An 18,612-nucleotide genomic window follows, 5' to 3' on the forward strand; every position below is an offset into this window, starting at 1 on the left:
AGTGTGTGAAAGGAGAAAAAGTGGAGGTAACTATTGTAAACTTGAGGAAATAAGTAATCAGTTGATAATAATAACAACAATAACAATAATAAGCATTTTGAGGTTTACCAAAAGCTTTACATATTTTCTAATTTGATCTTCCAATCAAGAGGTCACTAAAATCATCTAGGCAAGAGGTAATGAGGACCTGTACTATGGTGGTGGCTCTGTGTGTGTGTGTGTGTGTGTGTGTGTGTGAGCAAACGTGCATGCGTGTATATATGTGTGTGTGTGAAGGAATAGATCAGATGCAAGAGATCCTGAGGAAGTAGAAATGATAATATTTGGCAACTGCTTAACTATGTGAGATTAGTGAAAATTAGAAATCTAGAATGATGCCATAGTTATGACCTGAGTGGCCTGGAAGAATGGCCGTGCCTTCAAAAGAATAAGGAAGCCTTGAGTGAGGGCTGGGCTTGTTGGAAGAGTAGTGCTATTAATAAGTCCTACTTTGGACACTTTGAGTTGTGGCTCTTGCAGCTTCCTGAGGTCCTCCTTTCTGCTAGCTATCACTAGTCTCATGCTTCAGACTCCATATGATCATGAGCATGACCCCTTAATGAGATCTACCAGTCAGTCAAGTATTTTGACAAGCACTATGAGAACTGGCATGTTACATTACTTGGGAAACTTTCAAAACAAATATCAAAAACCCACCTGATTTCCAAAGAGAAGTAGAAGACAGTGGTTATTCAGCTGAATCTTAGATGTGTCATGATAAAATTCATGAGCCAGAATCACATATTCTACTCTTTAGAAGACTTCTTCTAAAAGAACAACAAAAATGAAGTTGACCTGAGATTTTCACTTTTTTTCAAATTATGTTCAAGTATCTATATGGTAGTATTCAGTGGATATCCATCCATGGACATAAGCTGTAATTTTTCACAGAAATGGGGGTTCGTTAAATGCCACTGTGAGTCTTCTAGATTGTATTTGAAATAATTTTTCCTAGACAATTTTCTGTTACTATAAATGCCTATTTGATTTCTCCCTTAATTATCTTTAATAAAGTTCATATGTCACATATAAAAAAACAGTACCTAATAGGAAATTGGGAATATGGGGTTGAAGTTCAAGGGAGAGCCTGGAATTGATTATATAGATCTGGGAGCCATATACAGATACATATAATAATTAAATACATGGAAGCTGATACAATTACTAAGAGACAAAGAGAAAACTAAGAGGCCCCAGTTAGAGAGAGTCTAACACCCATATTTAGGGTGTATGATACGGATTATAAACCAGCCAAGATGACTGAAAACAGGTAGGAGAACCAGTAGACAGCAGTATCACAAAAATCCCAACTAGTATCCAGGAAATAATATCCAGGAAGGCATAATGATTGATAGTGTCAGAGGCTGCAGAGGTCAAGGACAAGATAGGAAAGCCTCAAATTTAGCAATCAAAAGACATTATTGGTAATATTAAAGAAGACAGTTTCAGTCAAAAGATGAAGTCAGAAGCCAGATTGAAAAAAGCTGAGGAAAGAGAGGAGAGGCAGTAGATGCACCAAACATAGACAATGTTTTCTAAGAGGTTGTCTCAAAATGTGAAGAGAAATATAGGATGAGAACTTGAGAGGATATTAGGGTGTAATGAAGGTTTTTTTTTTAATGAAAAATTGGGAATTTTTTATAGCTGAAGAGAAGGAAATAACACGAAGATCAAGATTTAAAACAGAAAATGATTAAAAAGTTATAATTTTTTGGAGAAGATGGGAGGGGATTGAGAATAGGATCACATGTAGAAGAACTGACCTTAGCAAGAAGAAAAGTCTCTTTTTGTCAGGAACTGGAGGAATGGAAGAAAAACTTTGAGATAGAAAAGAACTGGAAAAGAAGATGCTTATAGGAAATGACCTTAAATTTTCTCAATAAGTGGGAAGTTATATTCTCAGCTGTGAGGGGCCAAATTGGAGGCATGGGAGGTTTAAGAAAAGCATTAAATATTTAGGAAAGTTTTGTGGGTGATAAGATAGAGCATCAATTGGAGAAAAATGAAAGGATTGCCTTGATGCAATAGGGATCCAGTTAAAACCAGGTAAGTTGAATTTATTACATTCCACTGACTGCTATAATAACTGCTATGTTATTGTCACATGCTGAAGACAATAGGGAAGGTCTCAGAATACCTCAAGGAAGCAGTTGTCCATAACCTTATAATTAGGTCACACAGGCCAGCCCTTTGATTATGTTCTGTGCTTTAAGCCATTTTCAATATAATCCAATGACCAAGGCTTTCTCTAGAGACACATGAACACAGGGAACACAAGCAAACAAGCAGGGAATGCCAAAAAGGTAATCAGACTGAGCAGAACTAAGCTGTTCTGCTTTTTAAAAGGGTCTCCCATAGCTCTAATTTTTCTTTTAAAAACATACAAAACTAGCACCACCCTATAATGGCTATATCTAAATACAATCCCAGACACCTTACTGGTCCTGTTTTTATCTGTAGTTTATAAGGTCTCTTTAGAGTAAGAGAGAAGCACTGATTCTGAACATTACTGATAACCACTACCTTCCTATTCCACAGACTAACTGTCCCATTTGTGGCATTTTGAAGAGAAATTTGGAATTATGTCCAAAGAGTTATACAAAAGTTATATGCCCTTTGACTGGGCAATACCACTCCTAGGTCTGTTTCCTAAGGTGATAGAATGGGGGGAAGGAAAAGAAACTCTATGTTCTAAAATATTTATAGCAGCTTTCTTTGTGATGACAAAGAAGTGGAAATTGAAAGAATGCCCATCATTTCGGAAATGGCTGAATAAATTGAGGCATATGATAATGATGTAATAATACTGTGCTGTAAGAAATTTTGAATTGGTTGATTTTAGAAAAAAATGTAGAAAGACTTGTATGTAATTATGAAAATCAAAGTGAACAGAATCAAGAGAACAACAATATTATTGATATAACAGCAATATTATTTGAGGAATATTTATGAATAACCAAATTATTCTGAGTGCTATACTCAGATCAACTATAAAGAACCTGTGAAGGAAGATGTTTTCTACCTCAAGAGAAAAAACCAGTAATCAGAAGTATGCATGGTTTTGCTTATATTTATAAATCTGCATCCAATAGTGGCCTTCTCTAGGTGAGTTGAAGAGAGGGAGAGAGGGAGTCCCAGAAGATTATCCCCAAAGCACTAACTTCCCTCAAAAATGAATAAACTAGCTTTTAATGCAAGGATGAACCTTAGCAGATGAGATAGAGTATTAACTTTTCCCCAATAGAAGTAATATACAAAATCAATATAAAGCAAGATAAGAATTTCTTTTTAATTTTATTTTGTTGTAATGAGGCAAAGCGATTTTCTTTCCTATAGAAGAAGATACTAACAACCTATGCAAAGCACTATGATGCAATAGAAAGAGCATTAAATATAGAATAAGAAGAGTTAGCCAAAGGAACTACTACTTCCCAAGGAGGCAAGTACCTTAGAAAGATTGACTTTTAGTTTCAGCACATGTTAAAAAAGAAAATGACAATGTTTCCACCAACTAGCTGGTAAAGTGCTATTGGAATGTGAATTCTTATCATTTCAGAGGGAGGTCTTGGAGTCTTCTTCCTGAATGAATTCAAGGTCAGCATGGGCTCCGGACATCTATTTTCATTCAATCATAATGATACATTATGGAGAAAAAGTACATTAAATGTACATACATGTAGGTAAAGAGAGAAGGTGTAGCCACATGACCTAATGTCCTGCCCCCTTTTCTCTGTATCTGGGCTATCTCACTTGCAACTTGAACAGGTGGATTTTCTCAGAGGGAGAACTTTTCACAATAACTACTTACATTATTACAATTCATTCTCAGTATCCTAGGAACAGTAGAGTTCTGGTAAATTTTTAACCACCAGCTTTCCAAAATAAAGTATACAAAATATACTTCTAAATTAAAGCTTCATTATTTATATTTTCTCCATGTCTTAAGCCTAAACAACCAACAAAACAATAAATCAAACATTGATCTGTAAAATGTACCAATTTCTCAAATATTAATATTTACAATAAAAATTGAACATGGCTCTCCAGAATCAGTTTAAGATAGCCCCTCTGTGAGTAACATTGGTGTAAAGAAAATACACACACACACACATATATATATATATATATATATATGTGTATATATATATATATATATATATATTCACAGTTGTAACCCTTGAGACATAGCTTATGTAACTCCCATTTGCTCAAATTAATTGCAATGATTCTACTTGTTCATTAAAAAAAATTTTTTTTGAGACTCTGTTTATCTCATCCAGGCTAGAAGTGCAGTAAACACTCATAGTTCCAATTCTACTATCGAGTAGACCTACTACTCCATTGTCAACATAAACCAGTTCATCCCTCCCTAGGCAATCTAGTGGCCCCAGTTCCCAAGCGCTTACAATCTTGGTGCCAGAGAACACATATATCTAATCAGATTAATTTACTGCAATTTAGAACTCCTGAACTTAAGTTATTTACCAGCCTCTGTCTCTCCAGTAATAGGAATTATAGGTGTGTGCTATTTTGCCTGACTCCATTATCTCTTAAACATGAAACTTTTACTAAATGAAAATACAAAATCATGAATAATAATAACCAAACAGTTTCTAAATAAATGGGAAGGGGAAGTATAAATAATAAAAAATAGTTCACCCATAAACTCAGGTCACATTCTCTTACAAATGCAATAAATATGAGGGGCAAATGAGCACAACCTTAGAGAAATTTAGCAATGAGACCCAAGAGTAGGAAATCCCATATGCCATGGACAATTCCTTACCATGGAATGGAAGTCTGGATATCTATAATATCTCTTAGCCACAGTCTGTAGCCTGTTTCCTGCTTAGTAAAAACACGCCTTTTCTCAGGCTCTCCTCTATTCCATTAAGATAAAACCATTTCTCTGCTACTCTTGGACCATTAACCCAGTGTTAAACTTTTGTAGATAACCAGCAGCCTTAAACCTAGAAATTTGCAGCAATAATATTAAAAACAATAATAATAATAGCTGGCATTTAGATGGAGTTTTAAAGTTTTCAAAGTACTTCACATACAACTTTATGAGGTTGGTATCATTATTATCTCCATTTTACAGATGATAAAACTGAAGCTAAAATGGGCAAAAGTATTTGAGGCAGGATCTGAAATCAAGTCTCTCTGACTCGAAGTAAAACACACTATCTTCTGCACTAAACTAGCCTTCTTTATTATATTGTGAGTATTTTTTATTCTGAGATAGACAGTTCTCTCTTAGGTACTTTCAAAACTGGTATGTGAGGGCTTTTAGGTTCTGTCAGCACAGTCTCTGTTTTCCCTTCAAGTCACTTTTTTTGTTCCCTATAAAATGTCCCTTTTCTTCTACTTGCAGCAAATAAAATGTCCACATAAGAAAGAGGTAAAACCTTACATGCATGTATACATGTACATGTATGTGCATTATGTGCACACAAATATGTGTATTTATTGTAATGCTTTCTTCTTATGTAGATATTTAATTTATTGAAAGGAAAAGGATATCATATGCATGTGAGTACATTTAATAAAACACACATGCAAAATATTTGTAATGACATGGATTGTCATTGAGGAGAAGACCTTTTCCCTTTCCCAAAAATTTCCTGGGACTGGCAGGAGGAATGACATGCTAACAGTACTTCTAAGCCATAAAGAGGACTATATAACAAAGAATGAGGAGTAGTTTTGGTCACTAGTTTGGAAATCTACAATAAAAAAACTAGAAACTTATTAGTTAGGTAGTACCACTTAGTGAGCTACCAGAAAAAAAAATGACACATACAGAGAGAAGAACTCAGATGCTTTTTCACCCCATAACAAAGGAAAAATTTCCAGTTTCCTAACTTCCCTTTGAGGTTTATATGCTAGCAGATGTCAAATCTAAAGGATATCCAAAATAGAATCACCAATTTTCTTCTTTCCCCATTTCTTATAATAGCTAGATCCAACTGTGTATTATATACACAAATGCTATTCATGAAAGCTGTGTTTTCAACCTTTCTTCAACCATAATCAATAACTAGTTGTATATAATCAAGACAAATGTTGCATAATAGGACCATGTTTATTAAGTCAATATATGGCTTGTGGTGAATTCCTTGGCATTGTTTGTTCACGGTATAAATATTTTAAAATTCTGCTGGTAACAGGAGTTTCTGTATACATTATACAGTACTTTTTATCCGGTTAAGAGAAGCAATATGAAGGAGCGGATGCAACTTGTCCAAACAAACATGTGTTTCTTCCTCCAGCTGGGCGGATTGTCATTATTTCCTTTTGGAACCTCCTTTTGTCATATTTCACAGTCATAGCATGTACATACAGGTAAATATGTTGGTTTGATCTACCATTTGTATTTAGAAAATTAAAATTAATACATAACTGGGACAGAGAGTGTATGGATAGAAAACTTTAGGTCAAATTAGTATATGTATAGACTTGGCAGAATTTTAGTAAGTTAGTATTTACATAAAACCTTAAGATGTCTGAAGTATTTTATAAATATTACCTCATTAGATTCTTATTTCAACATATAAAATTCTCATATTTTTGGTAACATTTTGATAGTACTATAATATCCATTGTCAAGATGTTAAGAGATAGGACAACCTCCACCAAATATTCCTATCATAAAGAAAACAATACTTTAAGAACTTAACTGTTCTCATACAACATACAATCATGACTGGCAGTTTAGGGATGTTTCAAGTCAGGTGGTTTATGAAAAAGAATGGCTTAATCAATGAGACAAATCTGTGGCAATCCCTTTGGGGAGTTTGATTCCAAAAGATTAAAAGTTCTTCTCATAGCTGGGTATTTGATCCAGCAGAATTCCTGACATCTTTAAAGTCAGCAATATAGACATTCAGTCAGGGAGATCCTAACAACCAATATTGTCCTCTGAAAAAGCTCTAGCTCTGAAAGGCTGCCCATTCAAGGAAAATAATTCCAGCTGAAAACTTTATTAGGTGAAGGGAGTGGGGAGCAGTTTTATTGTTTCATAGAGTTTTATTTCATTGTTTTCTTTTCCACCAACCACCATGAAAAAATAAAGTGTACTATATCTTGATATCCATCCAATTTCATATATAGAAATACTTTGATACCAAAGATATATCATTTTTTCAAATTTAAGATTGTAGAAGGAATATAAGGCTCTTCTAGTAAGAAAAAATATGAAAGAAAAGAAAAAAAGTTGAGATAAATAATTTTAGTAAATGCAATCAATGTGAAAAGTCATTTAAAAAAAAGAAAAATCACTTTGAGTCCTTCAGTGGGGTCCCCCCCCCAAATGAGAACAATCAAGGGAACCCAAAGAAAACAACCCTTCTCCTTCTACAGGAAAGTCTTTTAAAATTCCATTTCTCCCCTTCTCTCCCTTTCATGTTTCTCTACCCTCAACTCCTACCAACTCTCAACATAAGATAATAGACATGAACAATCATCTCAGTACCAGTACTTGGCCCTTCTATTATCCTCTAGATTAGGTAGAAGCCAAATGTGACCCACACTTCCCTAAAATTATTCTAGAGAACTCTCTTCTGTACCTTGGGGATAGGGGAAGGGAGAGTACCTCTGACTTTTCTGATCTAGTTCAGAAAAGATTGACTTCCAGCGATGGAATGGGCACAAATGGTAATGTTCCTGATTATTCACTCTTTGACATTTTCCTCCAGGTAAGCATTTATTTAAAAGCACCCTTCCATGACCAAGTCTCTAGCATTCTATAGTAAGCTGCTCCATCTGATTTTATGTCCTAATTTTTCATTTTCTATAATGTTATTTTAAACCTCTTTTTTTTTCCTCCGGTACAATTATTTACGGGATAAATTATTTAATTATTTACGGGATTATTTATTTACGGGATAAATTATTTATGGGATAAATTATTTAATTAATTAAATAATCATTTTTGTTCCACCAGGGAACCAAGGATCCTTCTTCATAGGAGTTTAGCAATAAAGTGAGCAACTCTAGATGGAGTTCCTAGAATTATCTGGAAAGAGTCTTGGGCAATAGAAGATTAATTTCTTGAGTGTAATTACTATTTCTCTTTCTATCTCTTTTGTCTTTGTATCTATACCCCAGTGATTTGCCCAAAGGTGGTACATAATAAATGTTTGTTGAATTTAAAGCAGAATTTAAAACCACTAGGATTTTCAATCTCTTTAAAGAGGGTAAAGGGACCTTGGGAAACATCTGTAACCAAGGAATGAAAGCAAGAGGTAAAAAGAGAGAAAAGATGAAAAGTTAGCTGATGCGAAAGGTAAATGCAAGAGAGATGATCTAAGGATTATCTTTCAAAAACAATTCTGTCCCACAATACTAATAAACACGTGTGCATGCACACACATACACATACATACTCACACACACTCTCTCTCTTCCTTTTTTCTTTTCTCTTTCCCTTCTTTCTCTCTCTTTTCTCTTTTTTCTCTCTCTTCCTCTGTTTTTTCTCTTGTCTCTCTATATATACCCCCTTCTCTCCTCTCTTCTTTCATATTCTTTCTTTTTTTTACTTCTCAGTATCTGTATATATACCATATATCATATGATTTATAATATATGTCACATAGATATGTATACCAAGTAATATACATTTTTAAAATTGGAGTATTTATACATATATTAATTTAACATATAGCATATAAGTATATTATTTATACTATATAGCATCTGTCCTAGTTCTAAAAATGTATATATATTATGTGTGTGTGTGTGTGTGTGTGTGTGTGTGTGTGTGTATTCAAGTTGCTTTCAAGGGAATCAGTTTCTAAAAAGAAAACTGAACTCTTGATTTCAGTGGCTTTTACCCTATCACCAGATCACATCTGTGTATCCAGAAATTTATACTCACCAGCCAAGCCGGAACCCCAAATAGCATCAGACTACTTTGGGGCAGGCTCAGAAGTTTGCCCATATCTGATACTACCTTGAAAGGAGTAAATTGATGGCTTTGCCTAGGAATTCATTCACTTCTAGTCCATGTAAGAAATCAGAAAAACCTTGGGTCCTGAGCAGATGGAACCAGCTCAGGAATAAAAGCAGCCGTTAGACCCCCTTGGATCTTTTTCCATAGGCCTAAATATTAATAGTTTGAGCAAATGTTTATTAATTATTTGCAGCATAGCACCACTGGAGAGAAGGGCAGCTGTACAGAGGCCTATTCAAGCTCAGAACAATGGTTCCCTCTCTTCAGGGGGGATAGGCTCAGAGAGAGAAGGAAGGTTTCCCTTGGCAACTAAAGATGGCCTAACCTAGGAACTCCTGATTGACCAAAGCTCAAGTGTTTTCTTTAAATTACTCCCCAGAGGCAAAAAGCAAAAGGAGCAGGTGGTAGGAGTGTAGACTTCAGCGAACTTCAGAGGGAGGGGGGAGAGAGACTCTGAGGAGAGGAGAGGAAGCTGGAGCCTGATTTCTGGGCTGTCTCTAGGACTAGAGCTCTTCTCTTTCTCAGGTAGACCCAAAGGGTCAGTCAGTCACCGAGTCAGAGACTAACAGATGCAAGGAGGACTCCCAGGCACCCAGATTAGGAGTTTCTAGAGCTCCCATTGCCCATATGTGGAGAACCAGCTGGGTATCGAGCTGAGCTGCCAAAGAAGGGAGAGGGAAGAGCTAATGTTAACAATTACTTTAGACAAACCTGATCGTGTGAAAGCCAATCAAAAAGTCAACCAACATGTATTTATGAAGCGGTTAGTATGTATTCTGTATTGCCTAGGCACAAAGGGTGGGGGTGGGAAAGAATATAAGAGACCAACATTCAGACTAATATGACAACGTGACTTATTTTTAAACAAACATATTATGAACTTACACATTCAAATGAGTGTTGTATTTTAAAATAGTCACCATGGGAGGCTTTGCTCACCACATTACCGCTATTGTATTGTTGCAACTGCTCTCTTAGTACTGCCGTCAGAAACTACTGCATGTTCTTGGAATATCAATGGTGATAAATTCAGATATTTTAAGAAGGGGTTTGACTCCTTTTGGAGTCAAATCTGGTGAATGAGGCCATCTAATTTACAATATTCATCTAATAACCAAGATGAATAATGCCGAGCTTGAAGAGATGGCAGCAAATAAGTCATGTGCTTTTAGAGTAATGAGACTGGTTTTCTCAAAAGAGGAGCTTCCAGATATGAGTTGAGCAATTTTAATGTCACTAAAATGAACATTTGGCCTCTTGAAGTGACTGCACTGATAGACAAAACTCATTTGAATGTATAAATTCAGATGTCTGTTTTAAAAAAAAAAAAAAGTCAGTCTGACAAAGTCATTGAAAATGAATATTGCAAAATTATAAAAATTAAGGTTGGGCCCAAAAAAAAGATATGAGAAAGAACCACATGACCCTACTCTTTTGAGAAGGAGGGGTGTAGAACACTGCATAATTGGCAAATTTTTCCCATGTATTGATTAGTTTTTATCTTTTTTTCTCTTTTTCCTTAGAAAGAAATTCCTTTGTTATGTGAGGTAGCTCTTTGGGAGGAGGGGAGAGAAGAGTCAGAGGAAAGTTTAGGTAACATAAAAGCAAAAGAGATAAAAATGTATTTTAAAATGTTACTTTACTGTCATATTTTATATAATACAATGTTAATTTTTCAAGGAATTTGTTAACTATTAAAGGAGAAACAATATATCAGGGGAAAGAAAGAAAAATTCCATGAAATCCAATTGTACAGAGGAGAAGGCAAGATCCTGTAATGCAAAGTACTTTGCCTGATGAGAAGACTAACCATTAATGAAATCAGGCCAGGCTGGGCAGGTAGTCCTACCAGCCAACATGGAAAATGAACAGAGCCAGAAAATGGTATTTAACGCTCTTCCTTCCTACAGCCTCCTTCTCTCATATCTTCTTTCATCTAAGATCTTACAACTCAAAATGACTCAAACTTTTCCCCTAGATATCTGCACACCACTGGGAAGTGGATTCTGACCATCAAAGTTATCTCTTCCCAGCCTTTGTGAAAATGGTGACTTTTACTTAACATCAGGAGGAGGAGGTGGTGGGGCAGGGAGAAATGGGATGGTGCTGATAGTAAAGAAAGGGTATTACTGACCACTTCAGTCCTATTTCAGAGGCATATAGAATAATAATGCTGTGCTCTCCAATCCTCAAAAACCTTCCAGAGGGAGATACAGTAGCAGCAACAGCCAAATTAGTGATCTCCCATGTAAGGTTTCTAGATAGCAATAATAAAAATGCATATTTATGCTCTATTTTGTTTAGGGGGCTGGAAGCCCAAATTTATGAGTTGATCAGAAGAAAAATGGAAATTTCCCTCTATCAATGTAGACCAACAACCCATCTGTAACTTAAAAGTGTTAATAAACAGCTTGAAAGCATTTCAAGGTGAAGTAATACTTCTGTTAAAGGCAGGATTTGATCCCAAGGCCAGTCCATACTTCTGTATTTCACACAGTGCCTTATAATTTACAAAGTTGTTTTTGTTGTGGTAGTCAGTTAATTTTCAATCATAGCTTACTCTTCATGACCCTATTTGGGGTTTTCTTGGCAAAGATACTGGAATGGTTTGTCATTTCCTTCTGCAGCTCATTTTATAGATGAATAAACTGAGGCAAACAGGATAAAGTGACTGGTCTAGGAACACACAGCTAGTCTGAGGTCATATTTGAACTCAAGAAGATCAGTTTTCTTAACTCCAGATCTGGCTTTCTATCCATTATTCGACCTAGCTGCCCACAATTTACAAAATATCTTTAAAATAACCTTATAAAATAAGTGACCCAAATTATCACCCCCATTTTATTTTGGGGGATCCATACCATTTGGGGGGCTATACCTGTAATTTTATAGTGTAGGGAGCTCCCCAGAGACACTCTCCCTAGCAAGACTGGTCAGTAAATTCTCTGTAATGTACAGCCCTAGATAGTAACTTGGGTCACTGAGAGGCTAATTGATTTTCCCAGGGTCACCCATGTGTCTGCAGTATGTACCCTGCATCCAAGCTGTCACCATGCCATTTTAAAAATGAGCATAGTAAAGTTTTATTGAGGGCAATGGATTGACCATGATCGTATAGCTAGTAAAAGTGAAAGCCCTAACTTGAACCTAAGTCTTCTGATTTCATATCCAGTGATCTTTTCATTACACAATACCATGCCCAAATCTACTAATAAGTCCTAGGAACTCCTGATGAAAGAGAATGGATCTAAATTCAACATTCCATCAGATGGTCTGAAATGTTTGAGGCAAGTCCCCTGGCTCTAGTGATAAAGAAGTACCTGAGATCTGATTTACCTAGTCTGTCACTGAAGAATTATGTACATAGAATAATCAAAATTGTCCGAAGCTGGTCACTTAAGCAGGAATTCTTGTAAACCTTAGCACCCAAAATGGGCCAATAGATGTTGGTTATAGCACCCCTGGGAGGCTTCTTTCCATCAGAAAACTTTCAAATGTTACAATTTCCTAAGGGGAAAAGGGGACCTTTTGCCCAAGGCCTTCAACTAAACTATAACAGTGCCTGGGATATGTGTGTATACATATATATGTATATTGTGTATGTATATACAGTTTTCAGATCTGATTGGATTCCATGTCCCCAGAGCTTAAGTTTTAGAACCAATCAAAGGAAAGTTTTCTTCATACTACTTAGCTTCCTCAACAGAAGCCCAGAGTCAAAAAATAGACTGCCAGGTAACCGAATGTATCTGATTGCAGGATAAAACAATCTATGCATTCCTGTTATGAATTAACATTGACAAGGTAGAAGTAATCTCAGGATTCAAGTACATTTAATTTTAATCTCAACCATTAAATCCTGTGGGACATCTGTCAAATTTTATCCTTCAATTCTGAATTCACATTTAGTTAGAAATGGAAACTTTTTCATTTTATATCATAGAGAAAAGAGAATTCCGTGTGTGTGTGTGTGTGTGTGTGTGTGTGTGTGTGTGTGTTTCTGAAATTTAGTAATCTGGGAAAAAGCATTTAAACAATTAGCTTGTTCATATATTTCTGTCATAACCTGGGGCCTACACATGTCATTTATTATGGGAGAAGCAGTCAATTGGTGGTTGTAGAAACATGAGGGCTGGGAAGAACCAAATTATCTTCTGGTTTTCATTAAAAACCTCCTGAGACAATAAGCATGTTGTTTAGTATTTGAACCGTTAGCCCATTTTTATTCTGTTTTGCCCAATTTCACATAGTAGGTACTCAATAAATATTGAATGAATGAATGAATTCATTCTTTTCAAGATACCCCTGAACACATTCTTTCCTTTTAGGAAGACAGTAAATTCTGTCTCTCTTCTTAGAGGTTTCTTCTTTGATCTAGCACCTACTTTTGAAATGCTTAATAAATACTTCATTAAGTTGAATTGTGCTGAAACACAACTTTCTGAAAAGTAGAGCATGCAGAATGTCACGCTGATGTTTTCAAGGCCTCCTACGGCTGTTACTATGCCTGTCAAACTAAAATTAAAAGAAGCATCCATGATACTCCTACACCTTAGCAGACTATGGAAAACCAAAAAAGCAACAGAAAGCAAATGAATAGATTTATGGAGATTCCAGAAGGTTATCCTGTGCATTCTCAGTGAGCTCCTCTGAAGTAGAAGGTTAGAGCTGAGTGATCTGCTGAAATCTCTCTATCATCCTCCCTTTACCCTCCTTCCTTTAGAATACCCAGTTCAACCCTCTTTCTATGGCATTAATGTAGAATATTACTAGCAGGCATGTCCCAACCTTCCTCACAAAGCCTTACTTTTTTCACTTGTAATGTGAAAGAGCTAAAATGATTTCAAAGATCACTTCCAACTCCAATGCCTTGAGGCTTAGAATATCTGCTTCTAGGAAGATTGTGTAAATTTATAAATGTATGGGTTTATTTAAAGGGAAGCTTTTAGGCAGAATTTCTTAATTTTTTGGAATCTTGGAATCCTTTGGCAGTCTGGATAAGGCAGTATATCCCTTCTCAGAATAATGTTAGTTTTCTAAAAATAATAAACATTATTGTTGTTATTAATATAATAATGAAAAGAAATGACAAATTTCAGTTAGCGTTTAGTGAAAATAGAGATGTATCTTTTTTTCTATCCAAGGTCACAACTCCCTGAAAACTAACCACAGATCTCTTGGGAGTTATGAACCCCAGTTTAAGAATATCTGCTTTAAAGTCATCCAATCCAACCCTGTATTTTTTTTTTTTTTGTAAATGAGAAAACTAAGAAGTAAAAAAGAAATCTAGATCATCTAATTGAAAAGTCCTTGTTCTTTCCTTTATCCGACACCATCACTCTATATATTACTATTACCTTTCCTGTTAGCCTAGGCTGACTGAGACAAAGGGGGTCTCATGAAAAACACTGATAAAGCCTGGATTTTGTATGACATTCAAATTCTGCGCATGAATTATAATGCCTAATAAATGATGTGTCCTGGGTGAGTGCAGACTTAGCACGTGTACACAAAATGAATGCTTGTCCTGCTGCTCCTTTTCTCTAAACTTTCCAGACTTAACTGTATGGTGGTCAATGCTGGTCAATGAGGTCTGTGCTGATAGAAGCAACGGATGTTGCCCTGGGGCTAATTTAGAGAGAAAAGAAATAGAAGTCAGGTAGGGGAGGAGGGGCTACAACATGCTGAGCTGCTAATTAAAAGACCCAAATATCAAAGTAATCTTGGGATCACAGCCCCAGGGACACTTCGTTTGGGCCTTAGGGATAGAGTGACAGCTGTCCCACCAACAAGCAACCTGGGCCATTGCCTAACCGACAAAGTAGCATTGTTCTTGTGTGAGTGTATGAGCAAGATAGAAGGGGAGGGCGGGGAGAGGGGAGGAGGAGAAAGGGGGCTCTCAGAAGGAAGTTCCCAGAGCTTAAGCAGGTTAAGGCAAGGGCAGACTGTTTCTTGACTTGGCTACAAAGTGGTTTCCCAGCGGAAAGCAGGAGGTGGAGGAATAGGACAAGAAACCAGGACACTTAAACCCAGATCCAATTTGCTAGTTTAAAAAAGGTCCCTCCAGAGAAAAGATTTTCTTGCCCTGTCTCTTTAGAAAGAGAAATATGATTGATCAATTGATCAAGAAACTTATTATCATAACTAGCATTTATAGAGGGCTTTAGGATTTTAAGGCACTTTCTTGATCTATATCTTGTCACTGAACCCAGATGGCTCTGGAGGGGAAAATGAAACAGGTGACCTTGTACAACCTTGCATGTCATGTCATCACCTCCCTGATGTCATGGTCCTCTTCAAGAATGAAGCAATAATCGTATTAAGCACCTACTATGTGTAAGGAGATACTGGAGATATAAGGACAAGTAAGAAAATGTCCCTACCTTCAAATAGCTGACATTCTATTAGGGGACATGACATGAACATAAGTAAGTTAATGGAAAATATATTTTAATGAGGAATAAATACTAGGTAATTTGGGGAAGAAGTGCTAGTGGTTAGGGGGATTAGGAAAAGCTTCATATAAGAGATGATGTTTGGGGGGAGCTAGGTGGCTCAGTGGATAGAGCACTAGCCCTGAAGTCAAGGAGGACCTGAGTTCAAATTTGACCTCAGACATGCAATACTTCCTAGCTGTGTGACCCTGGTCAAATCACTTAACCCCAGTTGCCTCAGCAAAAAAAAAAGGTAAGTAAGCAATTCAGTCAATAAATAAACATTTGTTTAAAAAAAGAGAGAGATGATGTTTGAGCTGAGCTTTTGAAGGGAACTAGGGAGTCTAAGAGGCTAGATAAGAATGGATTGCATCTCAGACTTGGGGGACAACCTAAGCAAAAGCCCAGAGTCTGGAGATGGAATGCCCTGGCTGACTTCCATCCCTGGGATACCTTCTCTCTTTTACTCTGACTCCTGACCTCACTGGCTTCCTTTAAATCTTGACTAAAATCCCACATTCTACAGGAAATCTTTCCCAGTCCCTCTTAATTCTAGTACCTTTCCTCTGTGAAATATCCTGTATATATAGTTTATTTGTATATATTTGTTTACATGTTGTTTCCATCATTAGTTTGTAAGCTCCTTGAGGACAAGGACTGACTTTTGCCTCTTTTTATATTCCTAGTTTTTAGCACAGTGCCTGGCACATAGTAAGTGCTTAACTACCAGCTTATTGATTTGATTTATTCATGTGTGAGGAATATCTGAAAAAGGTGATGGAAAGTCTTGGATCCTAAGTTCCAGCTCACTTTTCATCTCCCATGAGTTTTTGGTATCCAGACAGCTAACTTGTATAATCTAAATATATGTACCCACTGCCCAGTAGATTCTTAGACTCAGGAGCTTGGAGATAAAGCAATGAGCTTTGGAGGACTATGCAGTTCAGAATGGACTTTGCAGATCTTTTAGTTAGGATACCCCACTTCCCCCATTATGCAAATGAGGGAAGAGACACAGCATGGTTTAAGAGAGCTCCCCACAGCCAAACAGGAGCAGAGCTGGAATTCAAACTCTGGCCCTGTTGACACAAAACACAATGCTCTTTACATTATCATGATCTTTTTTTTAATGGCATTTTAATATTTCAGAAGATTAGGAGAACATGCACAATAGCAGATCCTGCTGCTCCTGGGAGAGTTAGAGAGGGTTTGCCCTCTCTAGGAAAGTACTGGGAAAACTTGGAGAGACTTACATGAACTGATGCTAAGTGATCTGAGCAGAACCAGGAGAGCATTGTACACAGCAACAAGATTATGTGATGATCAACAGTGATGAATTTGGCTTTTTTCAGCAATGAGGCGATTCAGGGCAATTCCAATAGACTTGTCATGGAAAGTGACATCCACAGACAGAGAAAGAACTAAGGATATGGAATGGGGATCAAAGCATAGTATTTTCACCTTTTTGTGGTTGTGGTATTTCTTTGCTTATTTGTTTTCCCTTTCTCATGCTTAGATCTGATTTTATTTGTGCAGCATAACAAATATGGAAATATGTTTAGAAGAATTGTCATGTTTAACTTATGTCAGATTGTTGGCTTATTGGGGAAGGGAAAAGGGAAGGAGAGGGAGAAAAAATTTGGAACATAAGGTTTTTGGAGAAGTGAACATTGAAAACAATCTTTGCATGTATTTGGAAAATACTATTTAAAATTTAATACTATTTTTTAAAGTATTCTATTCTTCAATAAATACTGTGTGGCCATGGAGAATCTGGCCTCCCTTCTCCTCCTCTCTGACACTTTAAGTTCTCTCCACCAACCTATGTAAAAAATATTTCAATCTAGACTTGGTTCATACCTAGAACCTCCCCAAAAAGGAATAGAAAGGCATTCAAAATACAGTGTTAAAATAGCTCTTTGCTCATCACAATGGGAATGCTTAAAACATAAAAACATGAAGTGACAAAAACTCAAAACATTAATTCATAATCCTTCTTATACTTAATACTTAAAATGTAGGGGGTGATGTTAGAAAGTCTATTATTAAAAGAAAGCAGACAAATGTCTCCTATAGAGGTCTACCTAAAAGATGGTGAGCTCATGACTTGTATCCCCCTCATTGTCTTTCTGAGCAGAATTATACTCATATTTTGAGGTCAGAAAAAGGAAGAGACCTGAGGATCAGTATCCTTTAGCATTTCTAGGGAGCTCTAGCTCAGGAGGCAATTAAAAGTCATCATGGTCAACAGAAAGCAGTCAGAGGACACCTATACCTGCTCTGGGAGAGCAGAGGGGGAAAAGGGCCCCTCCTCCCCAAAGGAACACTCTCTCAGAAGATATTGTGGATATCTCTTCCTTAAAAGCCTGCTGATAGGCAGCTTTTCCTGGCTCAATAACCAATTTTTTTTTGATGCACCTTCTATTTCCATCATAGGAACCAAAGGAGTGGTTTCTAGATACCTAAAGTATCCTCAATATAAATTCTTGTTCTCTTTCCCACTTGAAGGGGATTGATGAGAATTTAAGTGCCCACAATGTACAAGGCATTGTATTAAAAGCTTTACAAATATTATCTCATTTGCTTCTCACAACAACCTTGTAAGGTAGATGCTATTATGACCCCCATTTTACAGCTGAAGAAATTAAGGTAAACAGAGTTTAAATAACTTGCCTAAAGCCATACAGATACTAAATGTCTTGAGTCTGAATTTGAACTCAGGTCTTTCTGACTCCAGACCCAGAGATCTATCCACTGATCTACCTAGTTGAAGTGGTCAAGGGAAGTTCAGCACACCTGCACACATACTCCACAGAGCACATTTTCCCCCTGCCTTACTAACAAAAAAAAATGTCTGAAAGCAAAAAGCCTTCTGAAATATGTAGAATAGGAACTGAATGTTTCATGTAAACAACCCCAAAAATTTTCCCTACACTTGTTTTCTAAAATTTGATTTATAAATAACTGAGATTATAGTAAATGTGCATGTGAAGAGGGAATAATTCAGTCAAATTCCTTTTATCTTTCAGTGCCGCCACAGATTATATTTTAGAGCTGAAATAAACTTTAAAAGTTATCTTGTCACCGGCAGCTAAGTGGCACAGTGAATAGAGCTGGAGTAAGAAGGACTTGAGTTCAAATGCAGCCTCAGGATTCCTTCCTAACTGTGTGATCCTGGGCAAATCA

General features: G+C 36.5%; 1 protein-coding gene across 1 annotated transcript; it reads left to right on the forward strand.

The window, feature by feature from the left end:
• Window positions 1-597: 597 nt before the first annotated feature.
• LOC100919604 (cyclin-dependent kinases regulatory subunit 2-like) lies at window positions 598-931 on the forward strand (the record flags this gene model as incomplete). The annotated part of the gene is given in 2 exon segments (XM_031968583.1): window positions 598-742; window positions 745-931. Coding segments are annotated over 2 exon segments (228 nt in total), but the record flags the coding sequence as incomplete, so codon positions are not given.
• Between the last annotated feature and the right edge of the window lie 17,681 nt (window positions 932-18,612).

This window comes from Sarcophilus harrisii, chromosome 4 (assembly GCF_902635505.1).
Source record: "Sarcophilus harrisii chromosome 4, mSarHar1.11, whole genome shotgun sequence".
Taxonomy (NCBI): Eukaryota; Metazoa; Chordata; class Mammalia; order Dasyuromorphia; family Dasyuridae; genus Sarcophilus; species Sarcophilus harrisii.